Below are 16,921 nucleotides of genomic sequence, written 5' to 3' on the forward strand. Positions count from 1 at the left end.
TGACAGTTCATTTCCATAGTAAGGGAAGCAGACAGCCCCAGTGTTTCAGGTGCACTCGAAAGGTGGCCAAGGGGAGGCCAATGCCAGCCAGACTTGTCTGTCCCGGCAGCTTTCATCTGGGAGTAATCCTTGGATATACTGAATTTTGGAGGTGCAATCCAAATTTTGACCATGGGCTTCGGGGAAAAAAAAAAAAAAAAAAAAAAAAGGAATATTCTTCCCCATAGGAAGGAAAGCTCAGAGCCCCAGTGCTTCAGGTGCAAATGAGAGGTGACCCAGGTCAGGCCAGTGGGACCCTTTATGTCCTGGAAACTTTTGTCTGGGAGCAATTCTTGGTACTAAAAAGTACCGCTAGTAGATTACAGCTTAACACAAAACAGTGCAGGGTATGAAGGTATCTGTATTAAAGCTAGCAAAAGAAATAGTATTGATTAGGAATCAGACACAGCTGACCACTGAAATGATGATAATGTACACAAATTCCTTCCACTTAACCTTCAGGGGAGTAACTGCAAAGCAGGCAGCCCTGCTCATGGGACAAACTACACATTTCCAGAAGAAGTATTGAAAATTTCTGCTTTGTCAGAGTTTGGTGGAGCTTTTATAAAGTGAGGTGTCTGTCAGTCAGAAATCCAGCTTTATCTTCTAGATGCCAGGCCAGTCTTAACCCCAGGGCACCAAAATAACTCAATACAAGACAGCTTATCCTGGTTGAGTAATCTGACCAGTTAACAAGCAACAGATAACAGAGGTGGAACCCCAATTTCAGCCACGGAGGCCTGGCTACAAAGGACAGCTCTTTTCCACAGAAGGAAAGCCTGGAGCCTCAGTGTCCCAGGGCAGCTGAGAGGCATTCCCTGTAATTCCTGCCTGGAATCGCTCCGGGAGGCTGAGCCCGCCCCTCATCACCCTTGGCCCTGCCTCTCAATCATTCCGAGTGGATGACTCCACATCTGTCAATCCATCTCCTGGGCTGATCCACCTGTCAATCACTTTTAGTCCTGCCTGTCAATCACTGACAGGCTTATCCCGAGCTTATAGCCCCCACAGCCCACACAGCCCTCAGGTACCCCCTAGCCCCAGACACCCCACACAGCCCTCACAGCCACCACGCCACTCACAGCCCTCACACGGCAGAACCCTGCACAGCCTTCCCAGTCCTCAAAGATCTCCTTGCCCCCATATCCCTCTCAGTTCTCCCAGCCCGCAGAGCCCCCACAGCCCTCACAAACCCCGCAGAATCCCCCCTGTCTCACTCTCCTCAGCGCCCACAGCTCTCAAAGATCTCCTTGCCCGCACAGTCCTCTCAGTTCTCCGAGACTGGCGAATCCCCGCAGCCCTCACCAGCCCCGCAGAATCCCCCCCGTCTCCCCCTCCTCAGCGCCCTCACGCCGCCCGCGCAGGCGCTTTGCCCTCAGCTCCCCGGCGCATGCGCGCTGCTCTCCCGGGCCGCCCGCCGTGCCGTGCCCCGGATGTGGCCCGAGCCCGGGAACATGGCGGCGCCGGGCCGGGCGAGGGGAGCGCTGTAGCGCCGGTGCCGTCCCCGCCATGGCGGACCTGGGCCGGCAGCTGCACGAGTACCTCGCGCAGTCCAAGGCGGCTGCCGCTGCCGCCGCCACCGGGCCCAGCGCGGCCCCCGCACCGCCGGCCGGCGGCTCGCAGGAGGAGGCGGGGGCGGGCGGCGGGGTGCGGGCCTGGCTGGGGGCGCTGAGCCCGTTCCCGGCGGGCGCTGTCCCGGCGTGGCCGTGGGCGGGAGAGGAGGACCCGTGCCTGCCGGGGCTGTCGCGCTGGCAGCGGCTGGCGGGCGGCGGGCTGTGCGCGCTGCTGGCCGCGCTGTGCTTCGCGCTGGCGGGGCTGTGCGTGCCGCTGCTGCTGCTGCGCGCCCGCAAGTTCGCGCTGCTCTGGTCGCTGGGCTCGCTGTGCGCGCTGGGCGCCGCCGCGCTGCTGCGGGGACCCGCCCGCCTGCTGCGGGAGCCCGGCCGCGGGGCGCTGCTCTACCTGGCGGCGCTGCTGGGGACGCTGTACGCCGCGCTGGCGCTGCGCAGCACCGCGCTGACCGCGCTGGGCGCCGCCGCGCAGATCGGCATCGCCGCGGGCTCGCTGCTGGCCGCGCTGCCCGGGGGAGCGGCCGCCCTGCGCCGCCTGCCCGCGCTGCTCCGCGCCCGGGGAAAGGCGCTGCCCCTCTGAGCCCGCACACAGCGGGCCCGGCGCTGTACGGCCGGCTCCGGACCGGGCACGCCGCTTCTCCTGGCCGCCCCCGCGTCCTGTCACGGTTTCCCGGCCAGCGCTGGAGGACCAGCAGCAGCCGGCGGCCCCGAGCGGCCCCGGGGACTGGGAGCTGTCGGTGTGCGGGGTCAGCCGGCCCGGCCGCCCCGAGCCCGTCACTGCCTTACCGCGCCGCCCGCCCCGCGGGCACGGCCGGCACCGCCCCACCGCGGGGAGGGGAGCTGGCGGCGCCCACCTCTGCCCCCGGGCCGGCACCGAGCGGCGGCTGCTGCTGCGGACCGCGGGATCCGAGCCCTCCCGGAGCCATCGGGGACCTGCCAGCACCCAGGAGCAGCTGAGGAGCGCAAGGCTGACGGATGCCGAAACACGAAGATGATTTAGCAAAACGCGATCGAATCTGGGGGAGAACATTGAAAAATTAACTGTATTACCTCATTTTGTGCTGACCCCTACACTATGAGCACGTACTGGTTTTGCTGCCACCTCAGACCAGTGGTGAATATGAAGACTGTGGCCACTGAACTGCATTTCTCTCTAAAAAGCAGCTTTAAAATAACCATCCAGTAAGTGAAACAAACTTTCTGGGGCTGCGGGTCACAAACACTGCCCATGACTGTAAGGGGAGGGGGTGTTCCTGCATGATGATGAAGAGGATGCAAAGTGCTAATGTTAGTTAAGAGAGCTGGCGTTTGCGGGTACAGCTGCAAGGGACCAAAGTGGGCTTTAAAAGGGTAGCTTCATCTCCTAGAAGTTCACTTTTGTGTGTCTATATTGTTGTCTGAAGTTGGGCAGGAGTTGTTTACTTGTCACAGCCTGACCTTCAAAAATAGATCCGCCAGTAACTGGAGCTGTGCTCAGTGCAGAAACTGAGCTGCCTCAGCAGGGTGATGGATTCAGGCTGACAGAGCTGGCTGCTCCCCTTGGGGCTGTGCAGGTGAACGGGACTGCGGGGCCTCCCCTGCACAGAGCGCCCAGGGAGAACCTCACCGAGCATTTGTGCCTTGTGGAGAAAGTAAAGCCACTGCAATACTTACCTGCTATCACTATTTAGTATTAACATATTTACCAAATACTTTTCTGAATTAAACTGAAATTGTTAAAGGAGGTACTTAAGTGTTCATAGATTGCTTTAATAAAACTATTTGTGTCCAGTTGTCAGTATAGACATTACACTAATGGTCACTTTTTCCCATTCAGAATGTCAATCCGAGCTATCAGAATAGCATTGAATTAGCTCTCTTTACAATTTCTAAGCTACAGGATGTAAAATTAATTTTATCCCCAACAGCAGTGTAAAATTAAAGCTGAGACAACCTCTGAACTAACAGGTAGAGCATAAGAGTCTGTGTGCAGCACTGGAAAAAGAACATGACCCGAGGAATACAGAAGTATATTCCCATTAAATAACTGTGCCCATTTCCCAGCAATAGTGGGTCATGCTATCAGACTGGGAAGCTGCTTCTGTATTTTCTGCTATGCTGTTACCTTCTAAGATTTTGTAGAAAATACATCTAATTATCAGATTCTCTTAGGACTTGTTGAGCATATGATTGCGAAACCCTTCAAAACTCCATTTAAAAAGCTCAGCCCTGAACAATATTACTTAACACTACAATAATAGTTCAAGGAATTAATTAGTCATCAGAGGAAATATAAGTTGTCTATATAAAGCTGTTTTTTTTTTTCTTGTTAGGTACACTTTAACTTGTTTTGGTAGAGGATTGGTTTAATTAAAGACTAAAGCTCATCCTCTAACTCATATATTCTAAGTATGAGACCTCTTTTAGCCCCTTAAACATGTATAGAGCTTGCTAAATTTAAAAATTAAAAAAAAAGGGCAAGTTTCCTCTTTGCCAATGATTAAATCATTAGTATTTATAATGAAAACTTCAGGACAAATCCTAACTCCCGGACATGTACCCAAAGTGCCCAAAGCCCTTCAGACAGAGCTAAAAAGCATTTTTTTCTCAAGGGACAAACTGTGTCCTATCAGATGCATTTTAGCTGTTTCTAGTTAATTCCTTTCTGACCATTCTGTCTCTCCTGAGCCCCATGACAAGGATTTATAGGCTAATGATCAGTTATGATTTTCAAGTGTCATTTTATACACCACAAATTCAAAACCAAGTAAAAAAAGGTACTTGTGACTGACTGAACAAGAGAACAACAGTTCAGCAGCTCTGCCTTGATGTCTTTAAGTAAGATGGGACATCAGGACTTGAGCCAGTCTGTGGTAAACCTGCCTGTGAGAAGATGCAACAGCTGCCACGTGTTACTGGGTTGCAGGAGCCTCTAGAACTTAGTCTCATCCTGATTATAACCTGAAATTCAAGGCAGGAGGGAGGGAAGCCTGGTAGTGCTCTGCTTTTAATACAGGACCTTCCTGAGGGGTATGAAAACATTTTCACTGAGGCTTTAGGTGTTAAAGGAGCCTTTTGATAACGTGGTGGCTGGAGATGATTAATATGAATGATTTATGGGGAAAACAAACTCATGGTTGGTAAGCAGCTTTATTATGAAATGTGAGAAATGGGAATAACCCCTCCTCCCCATTTCCCTGCTTTAGTAAAACCAGGTAACAATATCCTAAAAACAATGTCCTTAAAAAACTTATTATGGAAGTTATGAATTGCACTTCAGCAATTAATACACCAGACTCTGCTGAACACCCACAGCTTTAAACAATGTGTCACACAGCTGCTGTAAAACATACCAATCAAGCTGCTAAACTTTCTTTCTCAATTTCCATAAACAGATGCTGTTTTGAAAAAAAAAAATTCTGTGGCTCACCTAAGTGAAGTGTAGTATGCCAATCTTTGCTGTGATGTCTGTCTTGCAATATCCAGGTTATGTGACTCACACTGTGTCTTTGACAACTTGTTCTAAACACTATTCCACTCTTTTCTGTTTCAGGATGGCAGACTAGCAAGCAGTGGTGATTGCCTGCATTTTGGAGTTTTAACGTCAGCACCATTGTAATCTGTAGACAGCTGTGGCTAAAGGTGAAAATGAAACTTCTCTCTATACATGATAAACCAAAAACTAGGAATCGGCTCTCAGTACTGTAAATGGCTGAGATTTCAGGAGGTAGTACTGTTGCTCCATCTGAAACACAACTTTGCCTAAATACAACCCTCTGTAGCAATAGGTGAGTAAAGAATCACACACTGTTGATTTTTTTTTGTTAATTTTTGAGCAAATTACATTCTGTATTCATACAAAACCAACGTAACTCTTTGACAAACTGTACATATAGAAACAAGTTTCTGTCTGGAGGTGAACTGAAATCTGTGGAGATGCTCCATGTTCCACAACACTTAAAAAGAAATTCCAGCTCTTGACAAAACAAGAAAGTGAGGGGAATGGGAGTGGAAAGAACAAAACAAAGCTAGCTGCAATATTGCAGCTAGAGGCAAATGACTGATGTAGGAAAAGAAAGACCTTTGTTAGGAACTAAAGCACATTCAGTTATCCCAGTTAAGAATCCAAGTTCGTGGCGTTGCAGATGACTGAGTCCAGAGTAGCAGTCTATTTAAATATTGTCCTGCAAGGACTGGGCGTGACCCAGTCACAGCCTCTTCTATCGGCCTCGTCCGCCCCGGGATCCTCCTCTCCGGGACTGCCCAGAGTTCATGTTATTTCCTCTTCCCCAGTTGCTGCCGCTCCTTCCTCCTCGGGAAGGGTTATTGACTCCCCCGGGGCCTCCTCCAAAGGATTCATCCCTGTGGAATCCATCGTGGTGGTCTCCATCTAGAGAACTGGACCTCCCAGATTTTGACCTCTGTGAAGGTCCTGAATTTCCTCGTCCTGCAAAGGAAGCAAAACCAGTTACTGGTGTAAGTTGGAGCTGAGTCCCTTCTCAGACATGGCATTTATTGAGCTGGTTCTACTGTGGTGTCATCATCTATAAACCAGCTGTAGCTGAGACCTGCAATTTTATGCCTCCTCCATCAGTACAATTTTCTTACACAGATTTAGTGTCTCCATTACAGTTCAGAAAACAGACAACAGTCAAACAATTCCTTGGGAATTAAAGGAGCTTATATTTGATGCTGTCAGCAGTCACTGAAATGAAGTCAGAACAATGATAGCTTTTCCTCCAAATTGCCAGTTCTTGTGCTTCAACACTGTCTGTGGTTCTCTATGTTTTTATTGCAAAATACTTTTTTTTTAATCCTTAACAAAGACATGGCACTGTTGACAAACTGAGACAGTTGAGGCTGATGGTGAAGATCATGAGTAACATTACTGTTTTGTTCCATTTTTTTTCTAAAAATAATGGAAAAATGCTTTATTTTACTCCTAGCCAGGAACAAAAATTACTCAAGCTCTTACTCTTCTATTCTAGGAATAGAATTTTCTAATTCTTACATACCTTTCTGGTTTTGGTATGTTTGATACAAACATTAAAAAAACCCAACCCAATTCACTAGCCTAAAGCAAGAAGCAGTATTTTGAAAAAACAAAATCACTGGTAACCCTGTTTTAAGGACACATGCTACAGCTACATTCAGATATTTTTGCTGCACTTCAGCAAGAGTGATTTTTGTTGACTGTGGTTGGTTCCATGTAAAACAGTCACCAAATAGTTTCACAGAAACATTCAGGAAGTTTTCAAATGACTTTACCAATACAAGTGAAGGTGACAGAGCCCACATATGAAGAAGTATTGCTCATGGTTTGTTTATCAGGCTTTCTTCCATCATTCTAAACTTTCTTTAGCACATTATGAGTTAATTACCACACTTGTGCCTGGACAACAATTGTTTTGACTTTAATGAAGAATCTGATAGAGTTATCACAATCATTACTGAAGCTGGAAAGCTTACAGATTTGATAGATGCTGGCTAAATTGAGAACTACAGTACATGGATATGGAAGGAAAAATACTGGTAGAGAAGTTTATCAGCAAAGTTTTATTCAAAACATCTGTGAAGGAATGATAAAACCTGCTGTTAATGCCACACTGGGAATAGAGTCCATGCAGAGGAGGAGGGACATGCAGCTAAAACTGAATGAGCTTTGGGATGATGGTGAGAGATGGGATTCAGTGTTCAGTGGCATCAGAGACACAGCTGTGCAGTCTAACAACAGCAAATTCAGCTGCAGGCTGCCAGCTCAGGAAGCAAATGAGAAGGATGTTTGTCACTGATCACTACCTGACAGTGGGTAGTCAATGTGAGGACATTAAAGACAATATTTACATAAGAGAACAGAAGTCCTGAGATCTGTAAGAAATAGGATCAAGAACTGGTGTGATGCTAACAGGACTGACTCCAAAAGAATGTGTTTTGTGGGTTACAGTACTATGTGACCACTTAGAGGGAACTACAACACCAGGAACTATTAGGAAAGAATGGAGAAAGTGGAACAAATCCAAGAGAACTGTAGAAATCCATGGTTACACCACATCTTAAATAGTGTGTGCAATTCCTAGTTACCCCATGTAATTTAGAAAAGGATATTTTAAAACTCAAAATAGCACACACAGTAACAAGGATAGTGAAAGATACAGAACAACTTCTAGAAAGAATAAACAGACCACAGCTCTGACTTGGAGAAGAGCTGGTTCAGGCTGGAAGTGGTGAAGTTCAGTGCAATCAAAGGTGACATTAAGTAATAACAGGAACCGACATTCAACTTAATTACAACACAAGGCATCAAACTAAATTAGTGCATGGTAAGCATAGATCAAAGGAAAAACATTTTCCCTTTTTTTTTTAAGCATAGTCTACTGCAATTAAGTTCTAGAGGTCTATCCATGGATGTTCTGTATATCAAAATATTACATGATTCTTAAAGCAATTAGAGAAGTATACAAAAGGTAACTAGAAAGCCATTAAATATAAGAATAATATTTTAGTAAGTCACATCTTCAGAGGTTTAGAGAGTACTTCAGAGATGTATCACTTCAGGCTCAATGTTCTTATATTTGAGTTAAAGGATAACATCACAAGCATTAATATTAATAAACAACTATTCTGAAAATGAGGGAAAAATGCTCTTTAATGAGTTTTCCAGCTGGAGTAACAGGGAATCAAAAACCAACTCCTTTTGAACAGGGCAGTAAAGAAGGGGATTCTGCAATGCTGGAGACAAGATTTGGATTTGATGTTGGAAAATCCCTCTGTTCTTATGTTCCTGTAAGTCTGGACTTTAACTTCCCAGCTGGTAAAATCAGATATTAACCAGCTCAGCTTTATCCTCTCTGAAGAGAGAAGTTCTGGATAAACTTAATGCTGAAAACACCTGCCAGTGTTACTTCTGGATTCCAATCAAAGGGGCTTTTTACCTTTGCCCCTCTCCTCTGGGGGTCCCCCTGGAGCATCCATGTCTCTGTGGTCGGAGGTTCCCGGCCCATCGTGCCAGGGCCGTTTCCGTGGTGGCAGCGAGGCCATGTCCATGCCCTGCAGTGAAGAGGAACGTTCTCTGCTGGCTGGAGAGTGCCCATCGTGAGGAGGGTGATCTGGACGGGGACCTGTGCACAAAAACACAGGATAAGTAATGCTCACTGGATCATTATTCCTCATTTTTGAAGGCAGCCACGTAAATTTACAAACTGCCCACACTGTTTGGCACACAATTTGAACTCAAAATTATGTAAAGCTTCTCCTCTGTCCCATTGTTTAGTAAAAAAAGCTAAAGGTAAGACAGATTTTAAAGATGAAGGTGTGGCAGATGTAAAGTGTTCTTTCCAGTATAAAACACTTCCATGTATTTTAGAGACAGTCACACCTTCATTTATTCATGTGTCATTTGTGCTTTGTTTTCCATGACATTCTACAGCTCTGTCTTGCCCCATATGGGGTTGCCCTTAGTAACACAACTGCAAACATAAGCTGGCAGACATTGCAGCTGAAGAGACTGCAACACAGGGAAAGATTTCTGTTGGCAGTGATATACATATTAAATAAACCCCATGACATGTGATTCAGCCATCCAGAACTGCCCAGGCAATGCAAGAACACAACTGAAAATCAAGGCTTTGAGGCCACAAGCACTTTTATTCAGTAAGACAGCTGTATTTAGAGCCAGTTAAATTTTGTATAGTTCTTTTTTCCTAAATTTAAAAGACCAAAGAACTGCATTTGGCTTTTCTCATGGTAAAATACTGGTAACAGAATTTTACATATGAGGTACAGGTCAAGGAGATGATTTTTAAAATGTTTTTTCAAGTTATTATATAGAAGTCTACATACCCCACCAAATTTTTTACCTGGTTCTCTGTTTCCATCCCAGGGTTCTGGTTTTCGCCCTCCCTCAAAGCGTGGGAATTCATCTGGAGTAGGAAGCAAACCCTTCCGAGCTCCTGAGCAGTAGGAGAAGCAGGGGACGGTAGTGAGAAGAGAAATTGTATTCATGAAAATAATGTCATCTGCCCAAGAAATGCCTTTCCTTCCTCACCCTTGTATTTCTTTGTGGAAGAACATTCCCCTTACCTCTTAGAGCACCTCGACCTCGGCCCCGAGCACCATGGTCCCTTCCCCTGGAGTTTTCATCTGGGGAGTCAAAAGCATCATCTGGCCCAAAATCTTCGGGGCCAGGAAAGCCATCTCTGCCTCTGGGTCCCCGGCCCTCATGCCTTGAGGGGCCTCCTCTTCGGAAGCTACAAGAAAGAACATGATACAAATGTGGTTTTTAGGCATAATTGAGTCAGCTTCAGTTTCCTTATCAACTAATTTCTGAACTGTTTCACTTAATGCTGCAGCACATACAGTTACTAGAACAGGATTTGTAGGTGGGAGAGTGCTCATTTCTGCCTTTGAGCGCTTTGATAGTAAGTTTTGTAATCTTCTCATATTTCATTCTACTGATTATGTTGGCTTTTCATACAAGAAAAATATTAAACATATTGCATTCATTTAATGAAAAGGTGGGAAAAACAATCAATGAGTGATGATAGATACAAGGTGAGGTAAGGCAAGGAAAAAGTATAAGTGAGTTCCCCTTTACTCTCATGGTCTTACATTCCCCTTCCCTTTTTTCCTTTACATTTGCATGATAAAACAAACTGAAAACACAGAGGCAATGAGACTTGTAGCTATAAGAAAACATTACAGCATCTCATTCCTATTAGGTCTATGATTCTTCTGCCAGACAGTTCTCCTTTTCATTCCACTCTTCAAAGTTTACATTTTTAGCAAGTGCTTCTATCTAGACTGCCCTTGGAACTGTAGGCACAGTGATGGCTGAACAGTGCACAGTGGCATTCTGCAACCTGAAGAGCAGTTTATCCAACTGCAGTAATGACTTATGTGTTGCAAAATGTAATTGTGACCCTGAAGTTGATAACTGCTGTCTAATAAGTACCAATGGCATCTTCAGGAATTTGGGTTCTGCACTGCATCTTAACTGAGTGCAGCTCCTCCAGCGCCGCACTGGGGGCCTGGGACAGCTCTGCAGAGAGGAGAATGGCTCCTCCTGAGCTGTCAGTGCCATGCCAGGTAAGGCTGCAGCTGGCTGTGTGAGTAACTAGCAGTTCTGTTCCTGACATGAGCAGTTCAGACACCTGCAGTGTTTGTTTGCACAGCACAGCCCTGCTCTGCGGGCAGTGCCTGTGTCAGGCACAGCCCGGCTGAGGTGTCCCCACCGGGCCACCCCACACTGCTGTGCCCTCCCTCAGTGACAGCACACGGTGTGGAGCACTCCCTGCCCAGTCACAGATGCCTCCCACCTCCCCAGTGTTCCCAGTTCCACACTGGCTGAACTGAAAGCACCGCAGTATTCCCAGGGTGTTGGCTGTGTGCAGCATCCCCTTCCCCAGCTCATTAACGACACAGTGCATCCTATTACAAGCAAAACTTTAGATACTTTTATTTAGAATTTTAACAACATTAACCTTTTAATTACAAATTTAAATATTTTAACAGTAGTCATAACACAATACAATATTTTTAAACTTTTACATTGTTTTTAATAAAAAACAATAGGTCTGTCTCCACCTCCCAGAAAACAAACACAATACAGAGAGGAGGCTGCTGTGCCTGTACAGGTACAACAGTGGATGGAGGAGTGCTTTGTATGGACCATGAACCATTTACATTAACCTGGATGGTTTGGGAAAACAAACTCAACAGTTTCAGGTACAAATGGTTCAAGTAATCACAGAGCAATGTTGTTTAGCCTTGAAACAGCACAGTCCTCTAGAGGTTTCTTAGAGGGCCTCCCACTTTAATACTGATATGGTGTGATTCGACTTAGCTTGTAAATTACCAAGATTTTCAACACGAGGCCCCAGGGCTGCAGGAACAGGGCCTTTCCTATTTCAGGCAACTGATGGACACAGCTGAGTTTTGAAATCTACCATACCTATGCCTGACACAGCCACAGCTCCTAATATTGTGTTATGGATATCCTTATTTGCCTTTTCATATCAGTCACACATAAAAACCCTGCCTTGCATCGGGTTCAGTTCCTGTTTGACTGCTCTTACATCTTCTTCCCCGAGGCCTAGGACCTTACTGTACAAACTACACACTGTGCAGATTAGCAGGCAGGAAGAGGCAGGTCTCTGCAGTAGAAGCATCATGTTGATATGCACAGGTAGAGTAAGAACAGGACAAGGATGAAAAGGATGGGAAATTAGAGAGAAACACACATACACACATTTGCCTCTCATGCTTGATCAAACCAGTTACAATCTCAATTTCAAACCAAGTCAGCTGAACGAGTGGTTTGGATTAAGTCCACCACAGCATCTGCAGTAAATGGCACCTAGTTCACCTTCATTCCAAGAAAATCATCAAACTTACAAGCACAGTGAGCGTTTTAGAGCCCTGTGCCATTTCATTTTGAACTCTCTGGGCAAACACTTGTACTCTGATAAATAGAATACTCTTATTCAGAAGTCAGATTTACAGGTCACAAGGTTCCTGTTTACCTTCCTGAAACTTTTTAAAAATCAGGACCATAATAAAATATTTTCCAGTCCCTAAGCATTTTCAATATAACAGCTGAAAAATCTCTACTGAGCTTCTAAAAGTCTTGTCTGCTGTGTCTTTTTTAAAAGAGTTCTGTGATGCAGACCATTGGACCACTGGACCATCCAACTGGATTCTCTCTGGCTTTACTTTTTTAAAATGGCTTTAATTGTTACCTTCTTTTAGTTACTGTTCATTTCTTTTCATACTCTTCACACAAAAGGAAGTTACATCTTACAGAGCTAGGCAGAAAATAGCTAAAAGAAGAGCTGTATAGATGCAAAGTAAAAGGAATGTAAGAAAATGATTAAAAAGGCAACTAAAACACACAAAATTCACATTATGTAGAGACCACAGCGTATTTGTACAAGCACATGTTCTTATATATAGGGAGTTGGTGGTCACTGAGAGGCTCAGACCTTGGAGGCCAAATTTCACTTCATTAAACTAACATAAATCTGGAGCAATTTTGCTGATAGTTAATCTCAGAGACAGCATTAATTCCTCCATATTTACATTGGTAACTAAAAGCAAATTTATCCCTTTGTGATTTATTCGGAGATTGTGAGCAATGACAAGGACATTGCCATAAATCAGATTATTTTTGAGTTCTTCACTTGGCATTAAGAAATAAGTCAGAAAGAGAAATAAAATTTCTACAAGCAAACGCATGAAAAAATAGTCTCGACAGTCCAACAGATGCTGTAACTCTGTCCCTTCTATCTGGCAGTCAGATCACTGTTCCTGCTCCTTACAAGGGCATTGCATCTCATCCTACGGTCTCTACAGTCATGCTGTAGTTTGTGACTGGAGACAGAATCTCAAAATCCACTTCTAGTGTTCAAAAGTTTGTCACTTTAACCTGTAAGTCTCCTCTCAATTGTCATCAAAACGGTCTCAGATCTTCATCCTGTGTCACTGGATCTTCTCTACAAACTCTCCCCCTTCTCTTTACTTACTGTTTAAAGACACGGAAGCTGCTGTGTACAATGACCGTTTTTCAAGTTTTCTTCTATTACTGAATGATTTTTATGGACTCTACACTCAGGTATATTAGAGTTTTCATTTCCTTATTGGTTTCCAGTTTATAAATCTGAAACAGATAGACTCCTTAATGAAAAGGAAACCAGGAAGAAAAGAGTTCCCTCCATTTACCCTTCAACCCAAGAAAGAGAAATGGATTTGTCCTTACCTCTCGTCTCGCCTTCCTCGGAATCGTGCGTCCTCAGGATCCCGGGGATATCTGTCATCTGAAGGTCTCCTTCCTTCCCAGGCACCAGGAGGCCCCCGGTTGGAACCACCTCCCTCAAACTCCCTGTGGTCAGGAGGGAAGGGAGGCCCAGGTCCACCTCGCCTCCATTTCTCATCTTGCAATGGGGGGCCTCCTCTCCCCTCGAACTCTCGTAACCGGTGGCCAAATCTCTTATCTGGGTGGAAATCATCCCGGAAGTCGTCGGGCCGGTCGAAGTCATCGTGGAAATCGGGGTGAGGGCCCCGCCGGTCGGGCATGCCCCTGCTGTCCCTGCCATCACTCCAGTCCTGCCCCCCTCGGAACATTCCCCTCTCGGGGCCGTGCTCGGGGCCGCCGCTGTTCTGCTCGTGCCGCCGGTCCGACAGCGGGCCCAGGTGATGGTTGGGTGGCCCACGGGCGTCGCCTGGAGGGATAAAACAAATCACAGCAGGTTTCTGTAACTGTTTCTAAATCACTTCAGGATGCTCTAGTTCATACAGTTGGAGAAAGCATATGGGATACATTTCACATTAAACAATGTTTCTGGGAAAATTTTCCCTGTATATCCCAGCCCACATCTCTGGAAGCTTTTCTTTCAGCCAAGGCTCTGCATTGTGTTCCAGCCATTTCCCCCTGGGTGCACTGCACTGGGACAGCCCCTCTTTGAAGAGATGCACTCACAGGAGAACAGACAATATGTTTAATTACCTTTATTAAGACCAGGTCCTTGGTTGTGGGGGCCCAGACGACCTTGTCCCCCTTGCTGCCCCAGGCCTGGTATCAGCGGAGGAGGACCCGGGTTCTGTCCATCCTGTGAGCATGTAAGGAGAAAAGCCACGTGAACTGCCATGTGTGAGTGATTACAAATTTCTGTAAGAGTGCTAAACAATTTTCTTTCCATAAAGTCTGCATCTGCACCGGTTGTACAACAGAAACAGCTCATGTTCCAATGGTTTCAACCTCAGTCACTGAGAAACACACCATTTCATAGGAACCAGCATTCCGGGTATTCCCATTTTACCTGTTATAGCAAAAGATTATATTCTTTGATATTCAAAGCTGATATTTTTCCTGAGCATGAATATTCTATAAGAATGTATTGAATTTATTGAGTATTCAATACAAATACTACTCCTCTAGAGGAGGAAAATGTGTAAATTTCTTTGAAAAATATCAGGTACTGATTTATAGGCAGTTAAAGAGCTTCAAAGACCAAAGACTTCATTTGGAAATGAAAAAGAAACTATATATACAAAAAGTAAGTATCAAGAATGTTGGGATGAGGGGACAACAACAGGGTCTTAAGGGAACCTCTTCTCTAAACCTCTGTAAGTTGTTAACATGGAAATATATGAGTTTCATTTTTAACATGATGGCAAAGTTAATTTTTCTTCATTTTAGGATTAAAAAAGCAGAGGCAGTAGAGTGGGCAGAGTTTTGTGTGCTTTATGTGATCCCAAAGAAAAAAAAATAAAGTATATAAGTTTCTTCTAGTATTTTTTCTCATTTTTTGGTGAGTTTTATAGGATAAAATAATTCTCTTTAAATTCAGCTGCTGTCAGACTCATTAAAGGTTTTGACAAATTTACAGGAGTGCTGAGGTGACACTGGTTGGAAAGCTGTGCTTGGACAGTGCTCTGATTCTGCCTTTTAACAGCACAGGCTTGACAAAAAGTCATCATTTGGGGTTTGTGCTTGACTGGAACGGAAAAGGGACAGCTACAGAATTTACACTGTAGCTATAAAATCCAACAATAAAAATATAAACCAGACAGAGCTGAAACATGCAGGACTGCAATACCAAACCTTTTTATGCTGACATGACCAAAATGCCAATCCCCCCCAAACCCTTACTAGAAACCCCTAAAAATGTAATTTTTTCCCCAAACATACCTAGTATGCAATATTTAGACTTGGCCTTCACACTGACTTATTAAAGCCCTTCGAGACTGCAGTTTGGAAATACTTAAAAGACCTGTACTCCAGCACACCACTGGGTTATAATTACACTGCTTAACTTCTCCATGAATCAAAGTTAAATAATTTTAATGCTCTATATTTATTCTGGAGAAACACTACCTTTTTGTTTCTGGTTGCAGAGAAGCACGAAATTTATTTTTGCATTTACCCCATCATATCTTGAAATATCATTTTAAATGAAAAATTTATATTCAACTGCAATGTAGGTGAGAAACACAAGAAAGCACACAAATACGTACTACAAACTTGATATTTGAGTAATTTTGTAAAAATGTTGGAAAAATAAGCAAAATAAAAGATCTGGCTCAATGCCCTTTAAAAACCCCCCAAAATCCACAAAAATACTTTCCTAGTGATGGAATGTTGACTTGAGTGCAGAACAAATTCATCCTCTGATTAGGGAAGAGCCAGCTATCACAGTGACTCTGCTGTTCCTGACCAAAACCTTGCTGGAGTTCCAGGATTTCCCATATATTTAGCAGATGCTTGCTTAAAATAAATGTTATGGAACTTCTTCCATTTATGGAAGTGTTTAACCAAAAAGTTCTTAGCACTCAGTAAATAACTCTTCTTAGCAGAAACCTTGATTACAAACAAACTGTGCTTTGCCAAGCTGGGAACACAGAGCCCTAACTCTGCATTTTATGGGATTTTTGTTTCAAAATTTATTCCAGGCCTCAAACTGGGCTGGAACTGGAAAATGTGCAGAATTTAGAAAGAGGTACTTTACTAAAAGCTGAAAATGGCCTTGTGCATCCCAGCCAACCTCTGCTTCCAGTGTACAGCCAGTGCAGGTAACAGTGATATCCTATATGGAGATTAACCCATACAACTATCTGTAACTGTTCTGTATTAATGTCACAAGCCCTTGATAAAGCAGATATTCACTCACTTCTGCTACTGAAAAGAAGACAAGTGATGTGTACAAGTGATGTGATCTGGCTTTTACAGAAGAAAAAAGCCAAATCCAGAACACAAAACAATCTTAAGTCTATTCTTTAAAAAAAAAAAATAGATTTAAACAGGAACTAGTGCTGTATTCATATTACAAAGAAACAAAATGGAGCAAAACCTGACATCATGAATTTTAAAATACGTTAATTTTTAAAAGCCTTTATCATAATAAAGGTGCACAAGGAAGGAAAGATGGTCTAAAATATCTCACTGTGTCATTTCTTTAGTATCTGTAAAAGCCTTTAAGATAGCAGTATTCAAAGAAAATAACCAGCCACCTGTCAAAAGCACCCTACTGAATTCCAAACAGTGTCAGTGGCAAGGGCACACAAGGACAGCCCTCCACAAACATTGTAATTATTCTCAAAGAAAAATGAGTCTCCTGGGGATAGCAATAAGAAACAACTCTGCTGGTTTAAGTTACAGAGTTGGGGAACCAACACTTGTTTGTGTGACTTGGATACTTTTGAAATCTCAGCAACAGTGGCACATTAACAGCTTTCTGGAGGGAATTATTGATTTGCAAGGAAAAAATATTTAATTAAACCCACAATTTGTGGACTACTCTGCTTCAATCTGAAAAGGAATCCCTGAGCTAAAGCTCATTTGA

At 44.3% G+C, this 16,921-nt stretch overlaps 2 protein-coding genes and 1 long non-coding RNA gene across 3 annotated transcripts in view; 2 read left to right on the top strand and 1 right to left on the bottom strand.

Moving 5' to 3' along the window:
- Positions 1-1,512: 1,512 nt before the first annotated feature.
- Positions 1,513-2,187, top strand: SFT2D3 (SFT2 domain containing 3; the record flags this gene model as incomplete). Its single annotated transcript, XM_083869082.1, has 1 exon — positions 1,513-2,187. The coding sequence occupies exon 1, from the start codon at positions 1,549-1,551 to the stop codon at positions 2,185-2,187; it is 639 nt and encodes a 212-aa protein (XP_083725208.1). The 5' UTR covers positions 1,513-1,548.
- Positions 2,188-2,490: 303 nt separating this feature from the next.
- Positions 2,491-9,572, top strand: LOC310913508. The gene is made up of 5 exons (XR_014590827.1): positions 2,491-2,789; positions 5,140-5,374; positions 5,880-6,062; positions 8,289-8,369; positions 9,466-9,572. It is a non-coding gene; the product is annotated as an uncharacterized lncRNA (long non-coding RNA).
- WDR33 (WD repeat domain 33) overlaps positions 5,802-16,921 on the bottom strand; it is a 64,843-nt gene continuing 53,723 nt past the window's right edge. The window contains exons 17-22 of the mRNA XM_083868989.1: positions 14,086-14,188; positions 13,339-13,801; positions 9,666-9,832; positions 9,443-9,535; positions 8,519-8,704; positions 5,802-6,033 (exon numbers count right to left, since the gene is read on the bottom strand). Of these exons, the coding sequence (XP_083725115.1) occupies positions 5,807-6,033; positions 8,519-8,704; positions 9,443-9,535; positions 9,666-9,832; positions 13,339-13,801; positions 14,086-14,188 (1,239 nt within the window). The 3' untranslated portion in view covers positions 5,802-5,806. The remainder of the gene's footprint in view (positions 6,034-8,518; positions 8,705-9,442; positions 9,536-9,665; positions 9,833-13,338; positions 13,802-14,085; positions 14,189-16,921) is intronic.

This window comes from Zosterops lateralis, assembly GCF_965231275.1.
Source record: "Zosterops lateralis genome assembly, chromosome: 10".
Lineage (NCBI taxonomy): Eukaryota > Metazoa > Chordata > Aves > Passeriformes > Zosteropidae > Zosterops > Zosterops lateralis.